Below are 25,617 nucleotides of genomic sequence, written 5' to 3'. Positions count from 1 at the left end.
GTCTGAGGCTAGATTTGAACTCAGGTCTTCCTGAAGCCAGGGCAGGTTCTTTATCTACTGTGCCACCTGGCTGCCCCCTAAACTACAGGTTTTTAAATCTAGTAAGTCACCCTGGGAGTGGCAGTATCTCACTGAATATACAAAGCCTGAATGTGCTCTTAAAAACTAGTGCCACAGGTTGTCTTTTTTTTTTTTCTTAACTTAAAGGAGTTTGAATGCACTAGTCTGTGATCAAAGCCAATGTCCATTATCCAGAACCAGTTGAGGTGTTCTTTATTCATCTTGATTTGCCAGTTTTCAGCAACTACTTTTCCAAAGTGTGGAAGAGACATCCATCCCTCTTCCCTCCATATCCCTTGAAACTGGGAAGCATTTTTGCCATGTGGCTTTTTCATTGTGGTGGGGGCTACCAGCAGAACTCTTAACATGGATTCCAGATGTTCCTGCAGAATCTAACAATTCTTTTATGACTCCAGCAATAGTAGCCATTTCTATTTAGCTAACAGGGAAGATCAATTTTTAGGTCAGGAGAGAAGAAAGATATATTATAGCCCTTTTATCCTCAAACTTCCCTTATCCTCTGTCTAGAAATTCTGGATTCCTCACTCAACACCAGACACAAATGATGGCCTGGAAATGAAATCATAGCAGCTAGGGGAAAGCATAAATGTACAGATGTTCTCTGATGTTAAAGAAGCTTGTCAGGCAGCAGGTATTGACAGTGACATTCTGGGAAAGAATCAGAACCATGAGGGCAAATTACTCTCAAACTCTTGTTTCCCTTAACCCTTGTGTTAGAAAATTCATTTGTTTCCAAATTCACTATGAGCTGTTTTCTTCCCTTCTCCTTCTTTTGAGAAAAACAAGACTCTGTTGCTTTAATAACATTCTGACCTAAGATTTATGGATGACTGTTTTTATCTGTTTGGTGGGTCACCATGGCCCAAGAATCCATCTCTACTAGTCATCTTTCTGGTGAAGAGTTTCTCCATACATACCCTATTCTCTCTGTCTCTATGACCCTACTCAGAGCTTTTCTATTCCGTACATCATTGGCATTACCTTCAGAAGTCCAGAGCCACCTCCATGGTACAATAAAGATTGAAGCAAGGATTTGTGGAAATTAGAGGTGTCTATCTTGGTGAAAAATGTCTGCTTCAAAAAGCAGGCCTGAAGCAGAGGCAGGAAAACAATGCATACACTGACAAAAACAAGGTTAATGAAAAGAACCACCACCACAAAAGAATCAAAACTGAATGTTATTAAATTATAAAGAAAAAAATTGGCCCAAAGATGAGATATGAGAATAAACCTTCATCTACTCCTATGCAGAGGTTGGGATCCATTGGTGAGGAACACTGTATTTAACATCAGACTTTTTGCATTCCTTCATATGTTTCAATGATTTCTTTTTAATTTTCTTCTTCCTCTTTTTTCTCTCCTTTTAAAAATTCTTTGATACAAGGGATAGGACTCTAGGAATGGGGAGGGAAAGATTAAAAAGAGAAATCTGGGCAATATGTAGAACCAAAAGATATCAATAAAAATTATTTTTAGGAGAGTTCTTTATTTAATCTAAGATATGATGCACTTTGAACCATAATGTGGATAATTTCCAATTTGCTGGCTATTTATTAACGTGCAATCCTGTACCAGCAACAAACCAAAAGTAAATGGCAAACAGGAATTTTGCTGACTAAATGAATCAGTGTGTTCCAGGAACTATTGTTTTCTCAGTTTTTAAACTAGTTTTCAAACATACACACATTCACTTCTTATTCAATTCAATTAATAAAGGATCTTGAAGATGTCAAATATTTTGTGAGTGTTGAGTGGGGTTTTGGGGCAGAAAAAATCTTTGCCTGGATGTACGCTATTTGAATTTTTATGGTTAATTACCTTTGGAAAGAGTCAATTTTTCCTGTTGTCTTTGAGTACATGATTAGGCTCTGGCAAATTTGAGTGTGAATGTGAACATCAAGTATGAATTTTAAAATGCTATTCCTGTAAACTGCTGCATTGGGGTTGAATTTTAAAAGTCTAGAATCTAAAAATGTGCATGCAAGTAGGCCTCAGTCCTTCAATAAGGATGCAAAAGAAGCTCATTGTTTGTGCTGGGGACCCTGCTTGTGTGGGGACAGCAGTATCAGACTGAGTGTAGGCAGGAAAATGGGAGGAGACAGGGCTATATAACATGGGTTGGCCCAAGCTTCTCAGAAAACTCAGGCATAAATCGGCATAGAAGAACATGCCAATTTTTCTAACCACATTGTTTTTCCTAATCCCCGCTGTCTCTCTGCGTTCTCCTTAGCGACAATAATGAAGTAATCAGCGATCATTTCTACACTTTTGGGGAGGGGGGAGGGCATTTTGAGCACTCTTTGTTTTTTCTCTTCCTTTCTTGCAACATCAGGCATTGAAATGCACCTGAAAAGTCATTCCCCATGCATCAGCACAATAGAAATGGGCAATTGGAAAAAAAAAAAGTTTCTTCCCTACTAAAACTGACACACATGTAACCACTGCCCGAATATTAGAGACATCAACTTCCTGGCCCAGTTTTTTGTTTTTTGTTTTTTTTCCAAGACGGATTCTACTAACCCTGTTTTTTTTTTCTCCTTAAGTCCCAGTTGAAGATTGTAGGTATGCACATAGCTAAGACTGGAGAGCTTTAACCAAAAAAAAAAAAAAAGAGCACGGAGCCGGGTGATGTTTTTGTGTTTGTTTATTTTGTTCTCTCTTCCTCCTCGGTGGGTTGTCCGTGGGGCTTGCAGCGCGGTGGTTCAGCAGCAGGCCAATAGCAGACCCTCGGGCCCCTCCAGCAAGGGGTCGAGCAGCGGCAGCTCCAGCAGCAGCAGCAGCAGCTCCAGCGACTCGGAAAGCAGTTCGGGCTCCGACTCAGAGAGCGAAAGCAGCTCCAGTGGGAGTGAAGGCAGCAAGCCTTCTCACTACTCCAGCCCAGAGGTAAGGACTCCCCCCATTCTTCCCGCAGCTCCCAGCCCCCCTTGCCTTCGTTCTCCTCTCGCCTAAGTGTTTCCATAAGGCCAGACCCCTGTCTCCTTCCTCTCCAGGTCCTCCCAGACCCTCCATTCAGGCCTGGTGCTAATAAAAGGAGCTATCTTAGGCCAAACCCCCTCATTAGGAAGAGGGACTTTTTTTTTTTAATCAGTCAGGCAAGCATTGTTTTGAATCACTTTCTCCACTCTCCCCCATGCTGTCCTGAGGAAAGGGCCTTCATTGGAAGCATGAGGACTATTGCCCTTCTTTGTCCCTTAGATCTCCATCCCAGCTTTCCCTTGTTGCCAGGTATTCAGGGAACCTAGCTGATGAAGGATAACCTATAGATCAAGTCACACTAGGGGTCAACTGAGGCAATAACTAGATAGAAAAGTTCATGGCCTAATAAGTGTGACCATATATAAATCACAGAGAAAGGGGTTTTATGGATTAGACATGGCTATGGCCTCACCTTTTTGCAGTTTGTCACGGGTTAGAAGGACAGAAAGAGCTATAAATATTAGCCAAAAAAACCCCAAACCCCACACTTTCTTAGTTGTGTTTTCTTTGTGAAGATATAAAAAGAAAAATTAGCATCAACCTACAAATAATAATAAAAACCTTTTATTGCCATGATGAGTATCTTTGGAGAAGATCTAGGTGCCTCATATAAAGACATTATAAGGCTCCCATAAAAATCATTGCTATTTCTATATTAAAGTGGAAAAGGGAAAATTAAATAGTAATTCAGAGTGTGAATATTCTTGGGGGAGGGCTGAGAACAAATTTCTAGTCGTGGGACTCTGTAGATAGATTTTGATGTCTAAAGAAACAATAAAAAGCAACTTTACCTTAGTGTAGAAACATAGGAAGTCAGTATGAGTTACATAGTTTCATCTCTAAGATTTTTTTTTCTTTTGACTCACAAAGCTACCCACACCCCTTCGGGGATCAAATTTCTAAATCCACCTGTGAAATTGGGCCAACAATCGGTAACTATGTTAATATGGTTGAGGTTCTAACCACCCACTATGTAATTCGTAGAATCATATATCTTAAAAAGGAGGAGACATTAGATGCCATCTAGTCTAATCCCCTCATTTACACTCGAGGAAACTGAGACTCAGAGAGATTAAGAGACTTGTATAAGGTCACATAGGTAGTATCAGAAGTAGAATTTGAACCCAGGACCTCTGACTTGAGAGTCAATGCTCTTTCTACTCTGCCCCCCTCCCCTGTACTTTATGCCCACTTTTATAGCCACAGTTGCCAGGTAAGCTTAGTTAAAATGTGTCATTTTGACCTATCATTTAAAAGTGGTTGAGCATTTAGGGAGAATATTAGAATTACTCTTTAGTTTCTTTCAGGTATTACATGAGCACCTCTGGGAGCTGGTATTACGGGCTTAGTGGTGTCTCAGGGTAGTGCAGGCACCACAATTAGATTTACTACAGTCATGGGTAATTGAGAAAAATTAAGGATTCTCCTCCACTTAATGCACTTACCTTTTCTTTTCATAAAGTAAGACTATTACTGTTTATGCTACCCACAAACATTGAGATATGCCAAGGAAAGCAAATCTTAGAGGAAAGAACTAAATGGATACAATATCTAGCATTGGCTTTTTAGATAAGGGGTTCTTCCGGCCATTTTCATTGCTTCTGGCTGGCCTCTTCATTTCCAGTTTATCTTCAGCTCCTCCTTAGATTACAAACATTCCAAAGTGACCCTTCATTTCTTTAGACATCTTTCCAACAGTTTGCTTCTAAGATAGAGGTATGTGTCCTCTTTCCTTTCCATGGCTCTGAACTTCCTTTTTGAAGGCGTTCATGCATCCATACAGCTAGTCTTTGTTGAAGGCCTAGCACGAGCAGGATGCCTTGCCCATTGTTGTAGGGGCAGCTTGTGGTAGGATGGGAAGAACAATGAACATAGAATCAGAGGACCCGTGCTGCCTCTCCTACTTATTTCCTGAGTGACTTTGGAGCAAAACCTTTAGCCTCTCTCAGTTTCTTCATCCGTATAATAAGAAGAATGGACTCTAGGTGATGACCTTTACACCATCCAGTTCTAAGTGTATGCCTCTAGGAAAATAAAAGAAGATAAAACATGGTCCTTGACCAAACTGCTCAGCTTATAACCTCATGGGTTAGGGATGGAGGGAGAAATATACAAACAATGATATTATAAGGGATACTAGCCATACCCTAAGAGAAGAATAAACAACATTCTATATAAGGTCTAGAGGAGGGAGAAATGAGATACAGTTGAGGAAATTAGGGATGCTTTCATAAAGGTGATGGAATTTGAGAGGGGTCTTGAAGGCATGTAATGTCACTCCCCCAGCTGTTTTTAATTCCTCACTCAGGGCCACTCCAGTCACCTAAAAAAATGAGAAAACCCTATATGTTAAAGGAGCTATATACCCTTATTACTCCTGTACAATTTGAAGTAAAACAAAAATGCACAAGGGGAGTTAACAGAGTTCTTGACAGCCTACTTGTAGGGAACAAAACAGACAGCAGACCTCTCAAGATAAAACAGAAGTGTTTCATTTCATAATTTTTTTTGGGGGGGGGGACACAAAGTTTAGTGATAAGAAATGGGTCTGTATCCTGGTAAGAAAAGTAGTGGGTACTTTGTGTAATGCATAAATGTCCAGGAGCTTTCTGTTTTCTGATACAATTTTAATTTCAAACCTCCTTAAATTAGACTGAAAACTTAGCTAAGAAGAGCACAGTTACCATTCTCCTTAAAGTAGGTTCTTTCCAAATGTCATTGAGGTAATTACAAAGATTTTAGCTCTCTTGTACATTTCCTCCAGCAACAATGTGGGGTCAATTAACAGAGCATGATTCAAAGAAGCTTCTAGCTAAGGAGCTGGATCACAAGTCTCTTTAAAAAAAGATCCCCAAGAGTTAAAGGTGGCTGAGGCCAGTTACCTTTCCTAGTAATTTACTCATCTATGAGTAAAAATCTGAGAGTATAAAATGCAAGAACAGCATATGATATATTAATAATACTCTATCATTTTACAGTCTCACTTCTGGAAAATAATGTATAGGTTTGACTAAAAATAAACATTTCTTCTTAGCACACTACCTCCACCACCCCCACCCCCAAATAATAAATGTGTTCTTCCTGTACAGGTGGAATCAATTTATACAGGTTTTTTCCCATAAGGGAAAAAAATGTGGGTGTATTTATTCATTTATATGTCCAAAAGTTAGGCTCATAGAACCAGGGCTAGAAAGAACCTTAGAGGTCATCTAAGTCCAAACTCCTGATTCTGCAGATGAAGAAACAAGCCCAAGGAAGTTAAATAAGTTTTCAGTCAATCAACCAAGCATTTATTAAGTGGTTTCTATAAGAGTCTATATGACCAAAAAAAAAAAAAGAGTCCATGTGGTATAGCACATAGAGAGCTGCCTTGGAGCCAGAAAGAACTGAGTTCAAGTTCTGCCTTTGACACAAACGAGTCACTTAAACTCTCATTGCTATAGGCAATTCTCTGTCTTTAAATTGCTCAGCAATTTAGTTCACTAATCCAAGAGCTCCTTATACAAATGAAATCACAGGTCTAGTCTCTAACTTATCCCTATGAGTCAAGAACTATGCATATAAGTTACCTAATATACCCAAAGTCACACAAATAGTATGTGACACTGGGATTCAAACCTTGATGCTCTTATTCCAATTCTAGCACTCCTTCCATTACAAAATGTAGAGAACATCAGTTTGAGAAGGACTTATTATTATCTTATAGTATACTCCCCAACAATGTGAAGAAGGTGTCTCCTTTCTCTACCATAGTGGATGTGGTCATTAAGTAATGAGACTTGTTTCCATGAAATCACTCTTTATGATCACTCTTGGTACTTCATAGCTGCACCATCAATTCTTTTTTTTTTTTTTTTTTGGTGAGGCAGTTGGGATTAAGTGACTTGCCCAGGGTCACACAGCTAGTAAGTGTCATATGTCTGAGGCCAGATTTGAACTCAGGTCCTCCTGAATCCAGGGCTGGTGCTCTATCCACTTCACCACCTAGCTGCCCCTGCACCATCAATTCTACTGTGGGTATGCAGGTGTTCTGGGCAATAAGGTTGCCCCAGTTAATGTTAATCAATCAGCCAACAAACATTTATTAGACAATTATTAAGTGCCAGACATTGGACTGGACACTGGAAAACAAGTATCATTGGTTGTATTTAACAAGATCCTACTGTAATTATACATTTCTATAGTGCTCTGGGTCTTGAAGCTGCACCAAAATATAATTTGCCCAATTGTCCATTCATAACATCTTAAAGAATGTAGTTTCTATGTAACACACTACTCCATAAAGTCACCTTGCCTAACCCTGAACCAGTTTAATGGCACTAAGCTGGCTATACTTTGAAGATGAAATCAAATCCCTTTAACTAACTGAAATTATAGGGTTGTATCTTCTTGTACTGCTTTGAAATATAATTGCTGAAGAAGCCATTTCTATCACTGGTAATATCCCAAAATACAAGAAAAAGAAGATTCATACTCTGAGATATCTCAGTTTACCTGTTTGGAAAAACCCTCTGAACTCACCTCCATTTTTTATGAGCTATTTATAGCTTCAGTTGTTGAAGGCCACTTTATTTTACATGAATCACCATAACATAATGATATCTTTGAGCTAACCTGAAAGAGTCATTGAATACCATTTTCCTATAACTGGTGATTCATATCATAGGCTTTGTTGCTTCAAGACTGTTTTTGAAATTACCTTTTACCTTCCTTTCCATTATTTTATACATCCTCATGTAATTGCTCTCTAGAATATGGGAAAAGATGCTTTTTTTGAATATTCCTGTGCCATCTTTTTTTTTTCTGGCACAAACAAAATCATATGATTTACTAGAGGGTCTTCATGTAAAAAGAAATAGGGGTTCGTTCATTCAGTTCCCTTTGCCTAAATAGCATTAGGTACTATAGAAGCTATATGACAATTAGACAGCATTGCCTCTTGATCAGTTCACAGTCTATTTGGGTGATGATATAAATAGCTAGACAACAAATCCAAGACAATGCAATAGTTAAGTACTTGGTAGTGCAGGACTAGTAGTTTAAGTAAGGGTTAAGGTAATTCAGTTAGCTACAGAATCATTGTAGAGGAGATGGAGTCCAGGGAAGACATCATCTAAGAGTTGACACTTAAATTGTAATTTAAAGGATCATAGAATTTGGATTAATAAGAGTGGGGGAGGGGGGAGCTAGGTGGCGCAGTGGATAAAGCACTGGTCCTGGATTCAGGAGGACCTGAGTTCAAATATGGCCTCAGACACTTGACACTTACTAGCTGTGTGACCCTGGGCAACTCACTTAACCCTCATTGCCTCACCAAAAAACCCAAAAAACAAAAACAAAAACAAAATAAACAAATAAGAGTAAGGGTAGAATGCATGCCTCACTAGAAGAATAGATTACACTTGGTAGGGCTAGTGAGAATGCCCTAGCAGAGTGACTATGCAAGTCAAATAAATTCAGTGCAAAAATGTTCGAGCAGATAGCTAAGGGTTTTAGAAGATAGAAAAAAAAGTACAATATGTAGGACTACCCTTGAAAAGCTTCCAATCTTGATAGAAATGAAACAGAGAATGCAAAAGATGACACAATAAGGTGCTAAATAGTTGTTTCTACATAAGTGCCAAAGTGATTGAAGGAGGCTGAGTAGTGTTTTTCCCTAAAGTAAAATAGCTATCAGTTCCAATATATATCTGACATTCTCAAAGGACTAACACTGGCTATGTTGGAGTGCGGTGAAAGATAGAGTAGAGTGGGGATAGTTGGTGGAAGGTCTTGAATGCCAGCCAGAGAAATTTGAATTGTATTTGGTAGGCAATTTAGGGATCCCATTAGGTTCTTGAGCAGTAAATGGTGTGATGAAAATGGCATATTGGGAAGATTTCTCTGCTAGTATTGTGTAGGATGAAAGAATCTAAATCAGTCAGTGGTCCTATAAGAAAATGATTAAATTCTACCCCGACTTTCTATTCACTGTTTTATTGTTTTCTTAGGAATTTCTGCTTGTGACGGGGTTCTGGCTATGGCCAGATGTATGTATGTGTTTTCTTTGCCTGATGATATGAGGGAAGATAAAAAAATAGGAGAAGGAAGGAAGGAAGGAAGGAAGGAAGGAAGGAAGGAAGGAAGGAAGGAAGGAAGGAAGGAAGGAAGGAAGGAAGGAAGGACTTAATAAATACCTATTACTGTGCTACAAAAAAAAAAAATAGGAGAAATTGAAGAAGTGCCACTATTCAAAGTAGTGGGGCTAACCACTGCAAATCCTGTGCACTGTCAAAAATTATATGGTCCCCAACTTTTTTTTAAACCTTTCAAGGTACTCTTTACACACTCCAGTGTTTAGTGTGTTTTTATTTTAAAGGCAGAAAACCTTGTGCACTAAAATGGTCAGGAATTTGCCAAGGTGAAAAAAAAGTGGCAAGGCCAGTTTTCGATTTCACAAAAGTATTGTCCTACTCACTTAGCTTTCAGCCAACTCTGTTTATTGAGGGGCTTCTAGAGGCAGCTGCTTTACAAACCATTGCATGCTGCATTTCATTCATTTTGATTATCTGTCATTGCTTTATATACTTTGGTAGGCAGCTAGATGGTACAGTGAGTGGATAAAACACGAGGTCTGAAGTCAAGGAAGAGTTTGAATCCAGTCTCAGTCACTTCCTAGCCCTGTGACTCTGGGCAAGACCCTTAACCTCTCTGATTTCGTTGTCTTATCTGCAAAATGGGAATCATAATAGCATCTAATAGAACATAATAACACCTTCCCAGGATTGTTGTAAGGATCAAATGAGATAATTTTTATAAAGCACTTTGCAGATCCTAAAAGTGCTATATTAATTTTTGGCTTTATTATTATTATTACATCAATAAAGGGCAAGTCTTTTGTAGAATTCACTTGATCATTTCTCTTTCTGGACATTTTCTTTTAATCTGGAAAAGGGAAAATATTTCACATACCTTCCTGTCACTGAAAGACTGATTGGAATGGCAATATGTGTCCTTGTTTTCAGTGATAACGATGATGAGTGTTAGATGGTTCTAACCCCACTGGAAATGACTGTTTCCCACCTAAATGTCTCTAGTTAGTACATGTGTTCCCAGGAAGAATTTCTGTCACTGCTTCCACCAGTTTCATTGCTTTCTACAGCATAGGGATTTGAAAAGATTGAAGATGGATTTCAGGTTGACAGAGCAAAGTACAAGCACCAGTCCCTTTTGAAACATACTGAATACAACCTTAGCAACCTAGTAATTTCCCTAAAGTTAATGTTCCTACTGTGAGATGACTATGCCCTGTCTTCCCAAATAAGCAGTCTTTTTTTTTTCTTTCTACATGTCCTTGGGGGTGGGGGGGAACCTTTCCCTTGGGCTCTTCACCTTTTACCAATTCTTTTTTATTATTATACACTTCGCTTTAGAAAACATCTATTTCTCACACAATCTACTTCTCCCTGGAGCACATTAAGGAATTCATATCAACAGAAACCTAAAATTAGGGTTGAGAATAGAAATGCCTTGGAACAGAGGCAAATCCTAGAATAGGTTAAACTTTTAATTCTCAAAAACTGATTGGGGGGAATAAACAAAAATTACCAACCTTCCCACCCCCATACATGTGTTCAAAAATAACTATTAAATTACATATGAAGCAGAAATATGTCTTGTATGACTTCAGATGTATGATGCATATCCTATTTCTTGCCTTCCCAGTGGGTGGGGGAGTGAGAAAATAATTAATAATAAAATAAAACAAATAATAAATTAGGGTGTATATATTATGACAATTAAAATATCCATTAAGAGTGCTTGAAGGAGATGAGGAAGAGGCAGGCTGCCGTTTCACTTTTGGGGATAGCGGGTCCATTTGAGCAGTCCTGTATGTGGCAGTGGGTATAACATCATCCCTCTCCCTTCTCTCCCCTGCTGGGAGATGATACGCAAATCTTCTTCCCGCCTCTGCTTCAAACACTACTCATTAGTCTTCCTTCACACACACAGAGGAATCAATCAAAACCCCAGGCCCCCTCCTTAAGTTTCATAAAAGCTGTTTTGTGATGTGTTTTTGTTTGGTTTTTTCTGATTTTTAGCCAGAACAAGCTTCTTCCAACAAGTGGCAGCTGGATAAATGGCTCAACAAAGTGAATCCCCATAAGCCTCCGCTCCTGAACCAAAATGAGAGCCACGGGTCGGAGGGCGGCCAGTACTACAACCGGGGGAAGGACGAAGTCCAGGAGTGCGGGAAATTAACCACCCTGTGCCAGACCGGCCTTCGAGAGAAGGAGATCAAGAGCGCCTGCAAAGAGGAGCAGAGGCCTAGGACTGCTAACAAAGCCCCCGGGACTAAAGGGGTAAAGCAGAAGTCGCCTCCCGCCACTGCGCCTGCGCCTCCCGCAACCGCCGCCGCCCCCACAGCGCCCCCTGCCGTCCCTGCCGCCGTCCCCGCTGCTCTGAGCTCAGGACCCGCGGGGACCATCCCGGTTGCTGCGGAAGGCGCAGGCGCACCGCCCCCTCCCCGGAGGTCGGTCTGCAAGAAGCCCCCGAGGAGGACCGCGACGACTACGGAGAGGGCCTCGGCGGGCGAGGGCGCCAACTGCCACCGGCCACCGGCCGAGGAGCTGGCGGCCAGCGAGGTGCTCCTGGAGAGCCCTGCCCCCGAGCCCCCCAAGACCAGGCCGTGTGGCGGCGGCGGCGGCGCCAGGACTGGCCACCGGAAGGAGCTGCGCTCGTGCTCCTCTTCCTCGGCCGTGGTGGCGGCGGCCGCGGCCTGCGAGAAGCGCCGCACGCGGGGCCTGAGCAAGACGGCCCCCAAGTCGAAGGAGTTCATCGAAACCGAGTCGTCGTCCTCATCCTCCTCGTCCTCGTCCTCGTCCGACTCTGAGCCGGAATCGGAGCAGGACGACTACCTGGGCCCCAAGCCCCCGGCTGTGGGCCCGGCGCCCACGGCGGCGGCGGCCGCCTCGGCGCCGGGAGACCAGCGGCTCCGGGAGGGCGGCCCCGGGAACGGCGGCGGCACCAGCGGCACCAGCACCGCCAACAAGGCCGTGGGCTCCATCAACGCCAGGACCTCGAGCGACGCGGCCAAGGAGCTCGAGGAGCAGTTCTACACCCTGGTGCCCTTCGGCCGCAACGAGCTGCTCTCCCCGCTCAAGGACAGCGACGAGGTGAAGGCCCTCTGGGTCAAGATCGACCTGGCCCTCTTGTCCAGGATCCCAGAGCCCTCGCCCCCCCAGGACCCCCCTGCCGTTGCCCCGGCCGGCCCAGGGGCTAAAGACACGGACCCCGGCCTGCAGAATCACGCCCCGGACCTGCCGCCCGCAGAAAAGGGGCTGCCGAAATCCAAGCGGAAACGTAAGGTAGGATGTCCGGCCGGGGCCCTGACCACCCCGTGAGGCCCAGGAAGCAAGGACGTGAGGACAGGGGAGGCCTGGGTCACTTGCGAGGTCAGCTCGCATTTATTAAGTGCCTACTAGGTGCTAAGAGCTAAATATACAAAGAGGCAAAAGACAGCCCCTGCACTCAAGGAGTTTGCAGTCTAATGGCGTGACAGAACATGCAAAGAAATGTATATGAAGTGAGCTAAGTACGTGATCAATTGGAAATAATTAACGGAGAGAAGGAACTGGAATTAAAAGGGGTTTAGAGAAGGCTTCCTGTAGAAAGTGGGATTATAGTTGGGACTTATGTCAGGGAGGTCAGTATTTGGAGAGGAGGGAAACCATTCCAGGTATGGGGGAGCCAGAGAAAATGCCCAGAGCCAAGAGATGGAGTGTGTCTTGTCATTGAAACAGCATAAAGAGCCAGTATCCCAGATCAAAGACTATGGGTGAGGAAGTAAGATAAAAGAAGACAGGAAAGGTAGCAGGGGGGTCAGTTTATGAAGAGTTTTGAATTTCAAACTGTACTGCTTCTGGAGCTTGAAGCCACTGGAGGTTGGGGCCTGGGGGTATGACATGAGCAGACCTTCCTTTAGGAAAATCACTTTAGAGGCTGAATGGAGCATAAATTGGAATGGACAACCAGATCCACCCCCTTGCTGTTACAGTAGTCCGGGTGAGAGGTGATGAGGGCCTGCACCAGAGTTGTGGCAGTATCAGAAGAGAGAAGAAAGCATACTGGAGAGATGTTGCAGAGATGAAATTGACAGGCCTTGGCAAAGGATTGAATATGCATGCACTGGGGGTGGGGGCAGAGAGCAAGAGATTGTTAGGTATCCCAGGTGACATTCAGGTTGTAAGCCTAAGGGACTGGGAAGATAATACTACCTTCTAAAATATTGGGGGGAGGGGTGTTACGGAGAAAGGGAACAAAATTTGTTTTGGATATATATTCAGTTTAAGATGTCTACTGGATATTACATAAGCCTGTCTAATATGGCTCAGTAGACATCTTAAATAAGATAGATGCATTCAGTCTATAAATGATTATTGGGTCCCTGCTATGTGCAGGACTCCGTTCTAGGTAGACTCTTGGAAGAAAAGAGATGTGTAAGGCTCAATAGGTACGATACCTGTCCACTGGGAGCTTATAGTGTCCTTGGGAAAATGACTTCCTGTGGAAGCCACAAAAATAACTGGTACCAGGCAGAAGGTAAGTGCTCTAAGAGTGGGCAAGACCAAGAAGTTCTACAGATATTCTGGGGATAGAGAGAACATCTCTGGCTGCATAGTGATCTGGGAAAGTCCACAGGTGACAGGACATGAACTAGGCCTTAGATGATAGGTAGAATTCTGATGCAAGGAAGCACAGAGGTGGAGGTGGGAATCCCCAAGAACAAAGGCAAAACAGCAAGAAGACGAAAAGTTCAGGTGACAATAAGAAACAAACCAGTTTGAGAGGGACCTGAGGGTTTCTGTAGGGATAAGGGCCAGATTGTGAAAGACACAGAATTCCAGGCAAAGGAATTTGGACTTTATGCTATAGGAAATGGGAATTGGAAGTTTTGAGCAAGAAAGAGGCAAAAACCAAGAATTCTGAAGAGAGTTTTTGAGCCCCACATAACAGTAGCTTGGACAACAATAGGAACATCATAGAAAACTGACAGCAGTATCCTTTGACAGTGATCAAAATTCAGGACAAGCTCTTTAAATTATAGCCATTTTAATCATTAATGAGAATTTAGCCTCCTTGTATTTTTATAGCATCTTACAGTTTTCAAAGCACTTTGGCAAACATCTTTTGGAGGCTTAGGTAATTGGACGTTTAAAGGCACTAGAGGGAGAATCAGGAAGCCTAAGTTCTAGTCATATGCCAGACACTAGCTCACTATACTTGCTACTTTTTGTTTTGTTTTGAGCCTTTCACATCACTTGACTCAATTTCTCCATTTGTAAAATGGGGATAAAACTCAGGAAATGACATATATGAAGGGAATTTTGATTAACTTTCATTCTCCTGCTGTGAGAGCTTGACTTAACCATTTCAAATTTGAGCCATTTCAGATTCACTGAGCCAAAGGAGAAGTAAACAGGCGTGGCTCTGTTTTTAGCCAAACATTAATGTATACACTATCTCAGAAGGAGAGATGTGATCTGTCATTCAAATGCTGGGGGATTACTTCAGTAACTTCAGCTGAGCTCTTCCAGTGATCCTTTAGAATCTACTGAATAATACCTTACTGACTCCTGCTTTTGAGGACAATTTATCTATTCCCCAAATCTAAGCAAAACTTATTTTTAAAGTTCCCCCACTCCAAATAGTGCTTATTTATCTTAAACATGCAAAAACACCTAAGTTACTTTATTACACATCTCACAACAGTCGGATTGGACCCCATGAGGTTCAATATGTTAAGAATTTGCTTTACTGAAATAACACCCCCCCAAAATACTCTTATCATAACATGACCTCACAGTTCTTCATGGCATGATGGATAATGTTATTATGAAATTCCACTGTATCATGTACTAATCATCAGATCCCTGCATCTTTTCTTTGGCCCTTAAATTTCCATTGGCCTTCTCATACATTTACCATTGCTACTATTATAGATTTTCTCACTTCCCAATTCTGGCTCCCATATCAGTAGGCTAAGTGAATGGAAACCTCCACCTAAAGTAGACATGCTCAGAGCTTCCTTCTGCAAACACAGATTCCCACATAAATAAAACAGAATGAAAATAAAAAAGACAGGACAGGACTTAAACCTTTTTTGGCCTGCTTCCTTAATTTTCATTAGGCCATTACTAATTTCTTTTAGGCCCTGGGCACATGGGCCAGTGTTTATTTTCATGACCTGTTTTCAGAAACATCGAAAGTCTCCAGGGAAGGAGATGCAGCAACCTCTGTAAGTGACCCAGTCCATTATCTCATAACTCTCCAAGAATCCTAGGATATACAGATGTATTCAGTGAACCTTGCAGGCCTTGCTGCATTGAAAAGACTTTAACTTTAGGTAACTATTTAGAACCATAAGGTTGTAACTCTCAGGAGTCCTCCATATCCTCCTCCTCTCTCTCCATGCACCACATCTTCAAATTCCATACCTTCTGAGGGCAAACTGAGGACAAGACTGAATGAAAAGCTTTCTGACTAGGAGGGTGGTTTAACACTAAAAGTATGGGAGGTTATTCAGGCTTTCCAGGATGTCTTTGAGGACAGGCATTTAGTACTGCTTGAGAGAAGGCTTAGCGACAGGGGTGGCATGATTGGACAAAGGGACTTTTGAACAAATGAATGTGGGACTCCCTTCTGAGGAGCCCTTTCTAAGCTCCCTTGCCACTACCAGAGATACTGGGTACACTTGAATAAATACTTAGTGAATTCAATTGAAATAGGGGAGATGGAAGCAAAATTGGTTCTAAAATGTAGTGGGGGTGGGTAAGTAATTTTTCATTCCCCTGAAGTGAAAAGGCATGCAGAGAATAAGATGCAGGGTATATTTTACCACTTTGAAGATTTTCCTGGAATTTAGGGTCAGATTGTGGTAGTACTCTAAGTTAGAAAAAAAAAATGCCAATACTCTTACTGTCCTAAGTGCAATACAGGGACTCTTTTAGGAAAAGAGTTCAAGTCACAGTTTTTCTCCCTAGGCTAAAAGCCCATGGCACAGTATTGTCCTAGAGGTAAGATGAGTATCCTGGGTAACCATAAGACATATTGCTATGAGGCCCTGGGAGTTCAGAAACGTTTGGGGGCAGAGATGAAGTAGATGGTTAAGTAAACATAAGTTTACATGCTGTGCTTTCTTAATTTGAAGTACTTCATTTCCCTCTGCCCTTTTTTATTTTGTTAATGTATAAGACTACATGCAGTGTATGGCTGATGTAGAATATTCCTTGTATGATCTAATGTAATAATCAATAAAATCAAGTACTGTAGAGATGAAGGAAACACTTTTCATGGAGCCCTTTACTAGGCATTATGGAGCCATAAGACACTGAGCACATTATGAGTCCCTATAAAATGTTTGGGACTGGGAAAGTAGTAAGACAGGCTGCTGAAGATTCTGAGCTGTACAGCGCTCTAGCCATTGTGCCAGGTGGTGGCAATCAGGAATCTATGAGTAGGTCTCCCTAGACTAATATTTTTGCCTGAGCATCAGGGAACAACTGTGACAAGGGCCATGGGACTATATTGACAGCTAGATAGATAAAAGTTAGAGACTCTCTGTCCTAAATGAGGTAGCCTAATCCCTGGTAAATAGGGGACATGGGATAATTTCACTTCCCAAGTGGTATGCACACTTGACCTGCAGCTGGTATAAGGCTGACAGTGCTGTAATACACAGCCAGACACCTTGCAGTAAATTCCCTCTGTATTATCCTAATGTCATAGAGAAAGGAAATTTTGTTTAGCACAACGGTCTACACTGTACTCCAGTGACTCCGTACCCTTTTAAAGAAAATAAGTTTCTTTTAAGCACAATTGTAGGACTACCCACCAAATCTAAAATCTTCCATTTCTCCAAACCCATCTTTTCCTGATAAAGACTCTTAAGGATCCTAGGATATTCCAGCATAGTAACAGTTAACTAAATTTAAAGGACTGAGGACACTAACTCTAATTAGTCTTTGACTGAAATTCATAGGAGTAATGAATTTCAGAAGAAAGTTCTCCAGTTGTCAGTGACCTCACCCCTTCTAAGCCCAGAGAGTACAAAGTTGTTCTGACATTCTCTACTCCTGTTCCCAGATATGCCAGAGCAAGTTAAAGTGATGTTTCTATCTTAATTAAGAACTGGCCTTCCTTTTAGAGGGTTACTACTGGCTCAGGATATTAGCAGAGAAGACATCATCCTTCAAAATAGTCTCTTTAGGAGGCGGCTAGGTGGCGCAGTGGATAAAGCACCGGTCCTGGATTCAGGAGTACCTGAGTTCAAATCCGGCCTCAGACACTTAACACTTACTAGCTATGTGACCCTGGGCAAGTCACTTAACCCCAATTGCCTCACTAAAAACAAAAACAAAATAAAAAAAATAGTCTCTTTAGTACTTTGATCATAGAGTTGTCATTTTCCTTTTAAATAAGCTATTAGTAAGAAAGCAGAATCTCATCCTTGTTGAGTGGAAGGTTTACTGTGAAAATACACTAGTGGAGGTGAGTGTTACCAACAGGCTACTGTAACACACATAAGTGAAACAAGAGTACGGAGTCATTTAGGGACTTCTTCCACTGGGATCTGCCACCATGATCCATCTTCTGTTGCCTTTTAAAAAGATGATCCTTTTAAACCATATCTTTATACAGTGTGAAAATGAGGAGGAATTTAGGGAGATCAAGAAGACTCAGGGAGAGAAAGAATGTTCCTCACGACTGACTACTTTGGCCAACAATACTTCATCAACAAGCCATTGCCACTTGAACACCAACAGGTACGTGTTTTCCTTTTGAATCTGAAGTTGAGCCACTAGGGATAATAATTATTTCAAAAGACACCTGGGGGTAGCTAGGTAGTGCAATGGATAAAGCACTGACCCTGGATTCAGGAGTACCTGAGTTCAAATCTGGCCTTAGACACTTGACACTTACTAGCTGTGTGACCCTGGGCAAGTGACTTAACCCTCATTGCCCAGCAAAAAAAGAAAAAAAAAGACACCCAAATCACATTCCTTTGAAGAGGTGGAAGGTTCATGGATATGATATAGTGTACATGTTTTAAGACTATTCAGTGTGTTGATCAGTATATTGATTTGTTGGTGTTTGTATATATTTGCTGGTCTTTTTCCTCTTCTTTTAAAATAGTCTTTGTTATGTGTGATGACCCAGAGAGGGAATAGGAAGGGATACTGGAAGAACTTTTGGTGATGTAAAAAAACCCCAAAATTGCAATTAAAAAATGTTTAATGTAAGTTACAATTTTTTTAACTATTTCAAAAAGCTGTATATCATATCATGGCCAGGCCAGGTGTAACTCTTAAGTGTACTGGAGTTGAATCACAGAGTTGTAGTTAGGTGAGGTTTGCTGCATGTCTTAGGTGACGGAGAATACCGTACTAGTGCATGGCTGTTGCCTCTGTGATGGAGATGATTATTTTGCCCAAATGAAATTAGTTTGGAACATACAATTTTGTGTCATTCATGAAGCTTCACAAAACCCAAGTTCTAATATTCCAGTAATTAATTTTTTAACCATTCAAATAGTTTTAATTATATAACACAGTTTGAATACACCACATAGCAATTACCCCAAAAACTTAGGGAAAGGAGGATGATCTATGACCCAGGAGGGATAGCAGCATCTGCTATATGTGAAGATGGAGACCAGGAAGAGAATCATAGTATCCGGGTGAGAAACAGGTCTTTGCTCTTCTCAATTTTATTTCACAGCATTCAGAAGCAGCCTCAAGGCTCCAGTTGTAAAATGGAGAGAGATGATCTGAAGAATGTGAAGGAAAGAACATGGGCTTAAAGTTAAAGTTTAGATTTAGAAAGTACTTTGATTAATCAAAGGCACATGGAGAGAGGGTAGATGAAAGGAGTTTGTCAAGAACCCTGACTTGATGAATTTGTGCTGTAGAGCACCTTGTGTGAGTTAAACCTCAGCTACATATTGAACTCTGGAGGGATAGATGCATGGAGGCAAGATGAGAGGCAGCTGAGTGGCTCAGTGGATGGAGTCAGGAAAACTCATCTTCCTAAATTCAAATTTGGCCTTAGATACTTACTAGCTGTGTGACCCTGGGCAAGTCACTTCACCCCGTTTACCTCAGTTTTGTCCTGTGTAAAATGAGCTAGAGAAGGAAATGGCAAACTACTCCAGTGTCTGCCAAGAAAACCCCAAACGTGGTCATGGGGAGTCAGATGTGACTGAACAACAACAACAAGCAGGATAAGAGGCAGCAAAAGGGTGCCATATTGTATAGAACACTGGGCCTGAAATCTGAAAGACTCAGGTTCAAATTTGGCCTCAGACATTTACTAGCTATGTGACCCTGGACAAGTCCCTTAACCTCTGTCTGCCTCATTTTCCTCATCTGTAAAATGGAGATAATAATATCTTCCACCTCTCAGGGTTGTTGTGACAATACAGTGAGATGATATGTGTAAAGCATTTTGCAAACCTTAAAGCAGTATATAAATGTTAGCTACAGAGCTATAGTTAGGTCCTAGTACCACAAACACTCACGCACATTAATATGCATATACATGTGACTACCAACAGAATGATCTGGAATTAGAGGCAGATTTTGTCTCATGGGCTTTAACTGAAGCTAAATGTTTTCTGTCATCCTCCTAGTTGTTTTGGGAAAAGAGTCTTGAGAAGAGGAGATATCAGGGTATAGAAAAATGGGCTATGGAGTCAGAGGATCTGGGTTCTAATCCTACCTCAGTCACTTAATACCTATGTAACCTTAATTTCCCTGGACCTCATTTTCCTCAACTATAAAATGAGAGGAGTTATACTAGATGTGCTTTGAGATCCCTTCCACCTCTAAATCTATGAGCCCCTGAATTCAGGATTAGTCACTGCATGGCACAGAAATCTATGATCCCACATGGTGACCCCGGGTACACAGGGTATTTATGAGTTTCCTGAAATAGATAGCACATAATGAGTTTAAATTTCTTGCCTACAGATAATGAAGTCCTTAGAGATCTTTAGTAATATTCCCTTCTTTCCTTGGATGGACTTGCATTATACCACATTGCATTTTACTGAGAATAGTATTCCAGGGGTATTCCAGATTATATACAACAGATATAATAGACGTTCCTGCCCACTTAGAAACACCAAAACTTGGGAAACTTTCCTGTATTTGTATTTAAAAACTCTTCAGTTTCCCTGACTGTGTGTAGGAGAATTTTTTAAAGGAGATTAATGTTCACCACAATACATAAAAATGTAAACTGAAAGGTTAGGAAAAGATGGAAAGCAGTCTTAAAACTTGAAGAGGAAATTGGAGAGCTAGGGCAGGAGGGGGTGGGGGGAAGCACACACACTGCCATAAAGCTTTTTTTTTCTGGAAGAAGACTGATTTCTAGATAGGGTGAGAACCGGGCACACTAGACTTGTCCTCATATCAGCATATATTTAGCTCATTTCATCCCACGTAAATGCTTCTTGGACCCTATTTCCCTCAATATAACTGAAGAGGAAACTGCAGTAATGACTATTTTTTTGAAAGTGGTTATCAGAGGAATCCTTTTTCAAGACTTTAGAGGCTAGCTTAACTTAAGTACTTCCATTTTGAAAACTGTCCTTCATTAGGCTTGAAACAGCCTCAGTAGCTAACATTTATATAGCATTTTAAGGTTTGCGAAGCATTTTACATATATCAACTCATTTGCTTCACAGTAACTCTGAGAGGTGGGTGCTATTTTTATTACTATTTTACAGGTGAGGAAACTGTGGCCGACAGGTTAGGTGACTTGCCCTGGGACAAATAACTAGTGTCTGACACCAGATTTGAACTTAAGTCTTCCTAACTTCAAGTCCAGCACTCTGTCTAATGTGCCATCTTGGTCCCTCAACCTAAGTGACTCAGTGACCCTTAAATGCTTATGGTTGCAAAAATAAGCTCCCCCCTCCCCTTAGAACTATTAATTGCAAGATGACCCAGTTTTGGTACCTTAGAAAGTCTGAACCACAATTATAATTCTGATTCTGATTGTCCCCACATAGGATATTTCTGTTCTTCCTTTTACTCATATGTAATTATGTTCAAAGGATACTTGGAGCAACTTTACAGAAACAATTTCCCAATATGATCAGTTTATCTAATAATTTTTTATCATTCTCACTAGCCAAGCAGAGAAGGTATCTTTATTCTACAACAGGATATACAAAGTAAACCCCATCCTCTTACTGTACTTCAAAACACATTTCCAAATGTCCTTGAAGCTTTAGAACTACTTTAAGATGGCTCCCTAAATATAAAAAGTATCCTTGCCTTCCATACAGATGCTTCCCTCTTCCCCAGTTGCTTGGATTAAGAGAGAAATATATACTCCTGAGAATGGTGGGCAAGTGGGCTAGTCGGTAACCCTGGACTTTCATTTCAGGCTGTTTCAGGCTATTATAGTTTGTAGAGTGCCATACAACTTATGTTCATAGCTCATGATGTATTTTGGACTCTACTTTCCCAGATGTGGCTTCAGTATAAAATACAGTTCCACTTTTTCTTTAATGTCCCTCTGGGATTATGGGAACTATTACCGCTAATTCTAGGACTAAGCCACATCTACACATACCAACCCACTTACTCCACAGTGCAGAGTCCTAGCCTAGAAATCTAAAGGTGCCTACTCTCTCTCTGTCTTGGCCCTCTCTAAGAGCAGGCATTTCTCCCCTTTCCCCCATCCAAGCAGCTGGAGTTAGGGAAGTAACTGTAAAGAAGATCTTACTTCCAACATTAAGGAAGTTGGTTTAAAACTTGAAAGGAGTCTCTTTAGGATTCCAAGGATATTTTGGAAATTTACTCTAAAACTGAAGTTGTGAGCCAGATTTTCTTGCTGTGCCTGCTTAAGATAACCACTTTTTTTTTTTTACTGAGGCAATTGGGGTTAAGTGACTTGCCCAGGGTCACACAGCTAGTGTTAAGTGTCTGAAGCCGGATTTGAACTCAGGTACTCCTGACTCCAGGGCCGGTGCTCTATCCACTGTGCCACCTAGCCACCCCCGATAACCACTTTTTGAAGCAGCTATTCCTAATTAGCTGGAAAGTCTCCATACTATTCCTAGGATTTCCTTACTGTGTAATCTAATGTTTGTCCCATCAAGCTATAGCCCTAACGTGTATTGCTGCTAGTGATTTATATGCCAGCTCCCAGAATTTTGAGGTGTATTATAAAATATTTATACAGTAGAACCTTATTTTCATCTTTAACAGAAATGTTAAAAGGACAAATGGCAAAGTAGACAGGAAGATACTTTGAGTTCTAAGTGATAGTTCTTTATAAATCTGAGGTACTGTTATTATTCCTCTTAATTTTTATTAGTATGATAAAGTACATTTTATGAGGCAGTGAACAAGAGTATATCTTTTGTCCTGAGAGTATGCTCAGCACAAATGAGCAGAGTGGTTTTATAGGCAGAGCAAAGGGCTAGAAGACAGAAGTTCTAGCTTCTAATCATATCTGTTCCCTTACTGGGTTCTGATTCAATAGATGCCCAGATAAACTAGACTAAATGACTGAGAGTGGTAGCTTTATATCTCATAGAGTACTTTGGAACTCAGTTTACCTAATTTTTAAATGAGTTTCATTTCTCATAATATTTGGTAAAACTTTTTTAAAGTCACCTTGGAATAAGATGTTTTAATATCATATTTACTATTATTTGCTTGCTACCCATTCTTTGTGGACATAAAAGAAGGATAAATATTGATAAGCTGTTTTGAAGTCTTCAGATGAAAAATGCCCAATAAGTATTATCACTGTTATTATCATTATTGGAAAGAGATGGGCTTTTAGGCTAACTCCAGGTTTGCCATTTGCCCTCCATGGCAGAGGAAACCATGATCTAAATTTGCAAAAAAAATTTTGGTCCTAATACCATGAAGTCGTTTCCAGGAATAATAATTCCTACTAAACCTCTCCCTGCCAGCAGGTCTTAAATTGGAAGTTTTGGTAATATATAAAACATTTACCTTCTTCAGTACCGGCTTTGTGACATTCCATTACTGTAATTTCCTTTTTCAGCTTGGCAATACCAATAAATAAAAATGAGAAAATGCTTCGGTCACCCATTTCACCTCTCTCAGATGTGTCAAAACACAAATACTCCAATGATGATTTAACTTCTTCCAGTAGACCTAATGGCAGCAGTCTGTTCACTTCCATCTCCAGCAAAAAGCATAAGACGGAGAATCAATTGCAGCCCCATGTTGGAGACCTTGCCGTAAGTTTTTATGTTGTCATTTCCTAATTAAAATAGTCACATGCAAACCTAGAATTTCTCCCTCTCCCACAGACCTTCTCACCCCTCTGCAACCGTGTACCTACTGCCTAGAAAGTATTAAAATGCTGACTTGCTGCTTTTCAAGACATCCAGAGTAAAAGAGTTGCCTCTCAGCCCTCCCAATTGGGGGTCATGAGGGACTCAGGGACTCATGAAAAAATAAGAACTATTTATAAGCTTCTTTTGCTCTTTAAAAATAATTTCCCACAGCTTTTGGTTTCAATTCTCAAAAAAAAAAACAGTACCAAAAAATTACATCCTTCGGTGACAATGTGAAATAGCAGGTTAGAAAAAAGTCTTCTCTCAGAAAGTTCCCTTGGGGTGGGATCACAGAGGGTAGTAGGTATCTCAGAAACCTGTTCTTATGGTTTGCCAGTGCCTTCTGATCTACTCTCTCATTGATCAGGGTAGACCACAGAAAGGCAACACTGCCACAGCACCCTCTTTTGGTGGAGAGTTCTCCACTAGTGAATGGAATCCCTCCAGTGAGAAGAGACTTTGACAGCAGTTGGTTCTTCTCTATGATGTCTAACAGTAGTATAACTTCAGGACACAATCCTCCTGACGGTTTTCCCAGCCATATTTCTTTTCACAGTCATTGCTCCCCTCGAAAATTGGCAGGAGCTCCACATGTGACAGAAATGAAGTAGCCCTTTATAAGGGGCTTAATAATAATGAAGGGATGAGAAGAAGGAAGAAAAAGCAGTGATCTAATAAGTATATATTGCTTTAACTTATTAATTGATGATAAATAACACTCTTCAGGAACCTAAAACTACTGTCATTGTCAAGAAACTTGGCCTTGCAATCCTCATTTAGCAGCTATTCTAGCTAAACCTGAATCTGAATCCAAGTTATTTAGGAAAAAACTAACTTGGGAGGCATGGGGTGGGGGTGGGGATAAAATAAGAAGCTGCCAAAATAAATCTCAATATCTGACAGGACCTTTGTACAACCGTAAGGTCACAGAAATAATTTTAAAGAATTTTCGGTTAAAGTAAATGATGACATCATCGACAGATAATTTTGCATCCCCTTTGCCTATCTTTAATTACTTAAATCATTTTCTTCCCTTATTGTTATGAGTAACACATGGCATTTTGTGAAACAATAGGGGAAACTTTGAACATCTTTTTTTCATTCCTAATGTTAATGCAGTACAAACAATTGTAACTTTCAGTTTTAGAGAAATATTTTTGATATTATTAAGTAAAGGTCTTAGAGTTGTAGTATTGTAGATTTAAATCTTAGAAATCATTTTATCAATGTACTTTTTAGGATCATTAATGAAATAAATAATTTTTTTAAAAATTTACTTTAAGAATTTTTAGTTAATTTTCAGTTTTTTTAATCATAGAGTCAGATTTTCTGGGGTCACATATTTCCTGTGCCCAATAGAATTTAACCTTCCCATTTTTCATATGAAATAGGTCCATGTTTGAAGATATGATTCTGTATCTATAAACCCTACAAAAATATTTAGTTGCTTCAGAGGAAACTATTTGCATTCCAGAATGGAAGATAGGTTGTAATCCACTCTCCCTAGTGAAGATACTTAATTTCTTTCTTTCTTTTTTCTTCCACAATGCAGCAATGCTCTATATTTGTCATTCTTTTAAAAAACAAAAAAACAAAAACCAAAAAACCCGTAGTAATTATCTATGACTTTTTTCTGCATATCACCTTGAAATTCCAGTCTTCCAAAAACAGCTTATGGAAACTAAGGAGTTTGTGACCTGAAAAAACAAAATAGTCATAGCTATTCCTTGAAACAGAGAAAGAATAAATTAAATTGTAATTTACAACACAATTTTAAAAATCTGTTCTAGTTTGTGTTAATTTTTTAGTTAGATGGCTGATTTCTCAAATATTTTGGTATTGTTCATTATCTAGAAAACAGTACACAACACCTCAGAAAACATTCTCTTCTATAATAAACCACGACCCCAGACGGAACCATGGTCACCCTTATCCAATGGACACAGAGACTGCAGGAGACAAAAGCTCATCTTTGATGATATGTGAGTATGGGGGTTTTGTTAACTCTGTTGAGGATGGGTGGATGAATGGATAATTAAACACTTACTTGTGCCAGACACTGTGCAAAGCATTGAAGATCCCAGTACAAGCAAACATGACAGTCCCTATACTCATTAAACTTAGATCCTGACAGAAAATGAAGGAGTCAAAGGTATCATGCACACACTGGAATGGAATGGAGATAGCCG

At 40.5% G+C, this 25,617-nt stretch overlaps 1 protein-coding gene across 3 annotated transcripts in view; it reads left to right on the top strand.

Moving 5' to 3' along the window:
• Positions 1-25,617, top strand: part of AFF3 (AF4/FMR2 family member 3) — a 694,821-nt gene that overhangs the window by 617,895 nt on the left and 51,309 nt on the right. For all 3 annotated transcript variants that reach the window (XM_043992437.1, XM_043992436.1, XM_043992435.1), the window contains 5 exons: positions 2,775-2,964; positions 11,139-12,404; positions 17,737-17,861; positions 23,131-23,329; positions 25,283-25,410. In XM_043992437.1, the coding sequence (XP_043848372.1) occupies positions 2,775-2,964; positions 11,139-12,404; positions 17,737-17,861; positions 23,131-23,329; positions 25,283-25,410 (1,908 nt within the window). The remainder of the gene's footprint in view (positions 1-2,774; positions 2,965-11,138; positions 12,405-17,736; positions 17,862-23,130; positions 23,330-25,282; positions 25,411-25,617) is intronic.

The sequence above is a fragment of the Dromiciops gliroides genome, chromosome 3, assembly GCF_019393635.1.
Source record: "Dromiciops gliroides isolate mDroGli1 chromosome 3, mDroGli1.pri, whole genome shotgun sequence".
In the NCBI taxonomy this organism is placed as follows: domain Eukaryota; kingdom Metazoa; phylum Chordata; class Mammalia; order Microbiotheria; family Microbiotheriidae; genus Dromiciops; species Dromiciops gliroides.
Note: the sequence above shows the minus strand (reverse complement) of the source record. Positions and strands in the feature narration are given on the sequence as shown.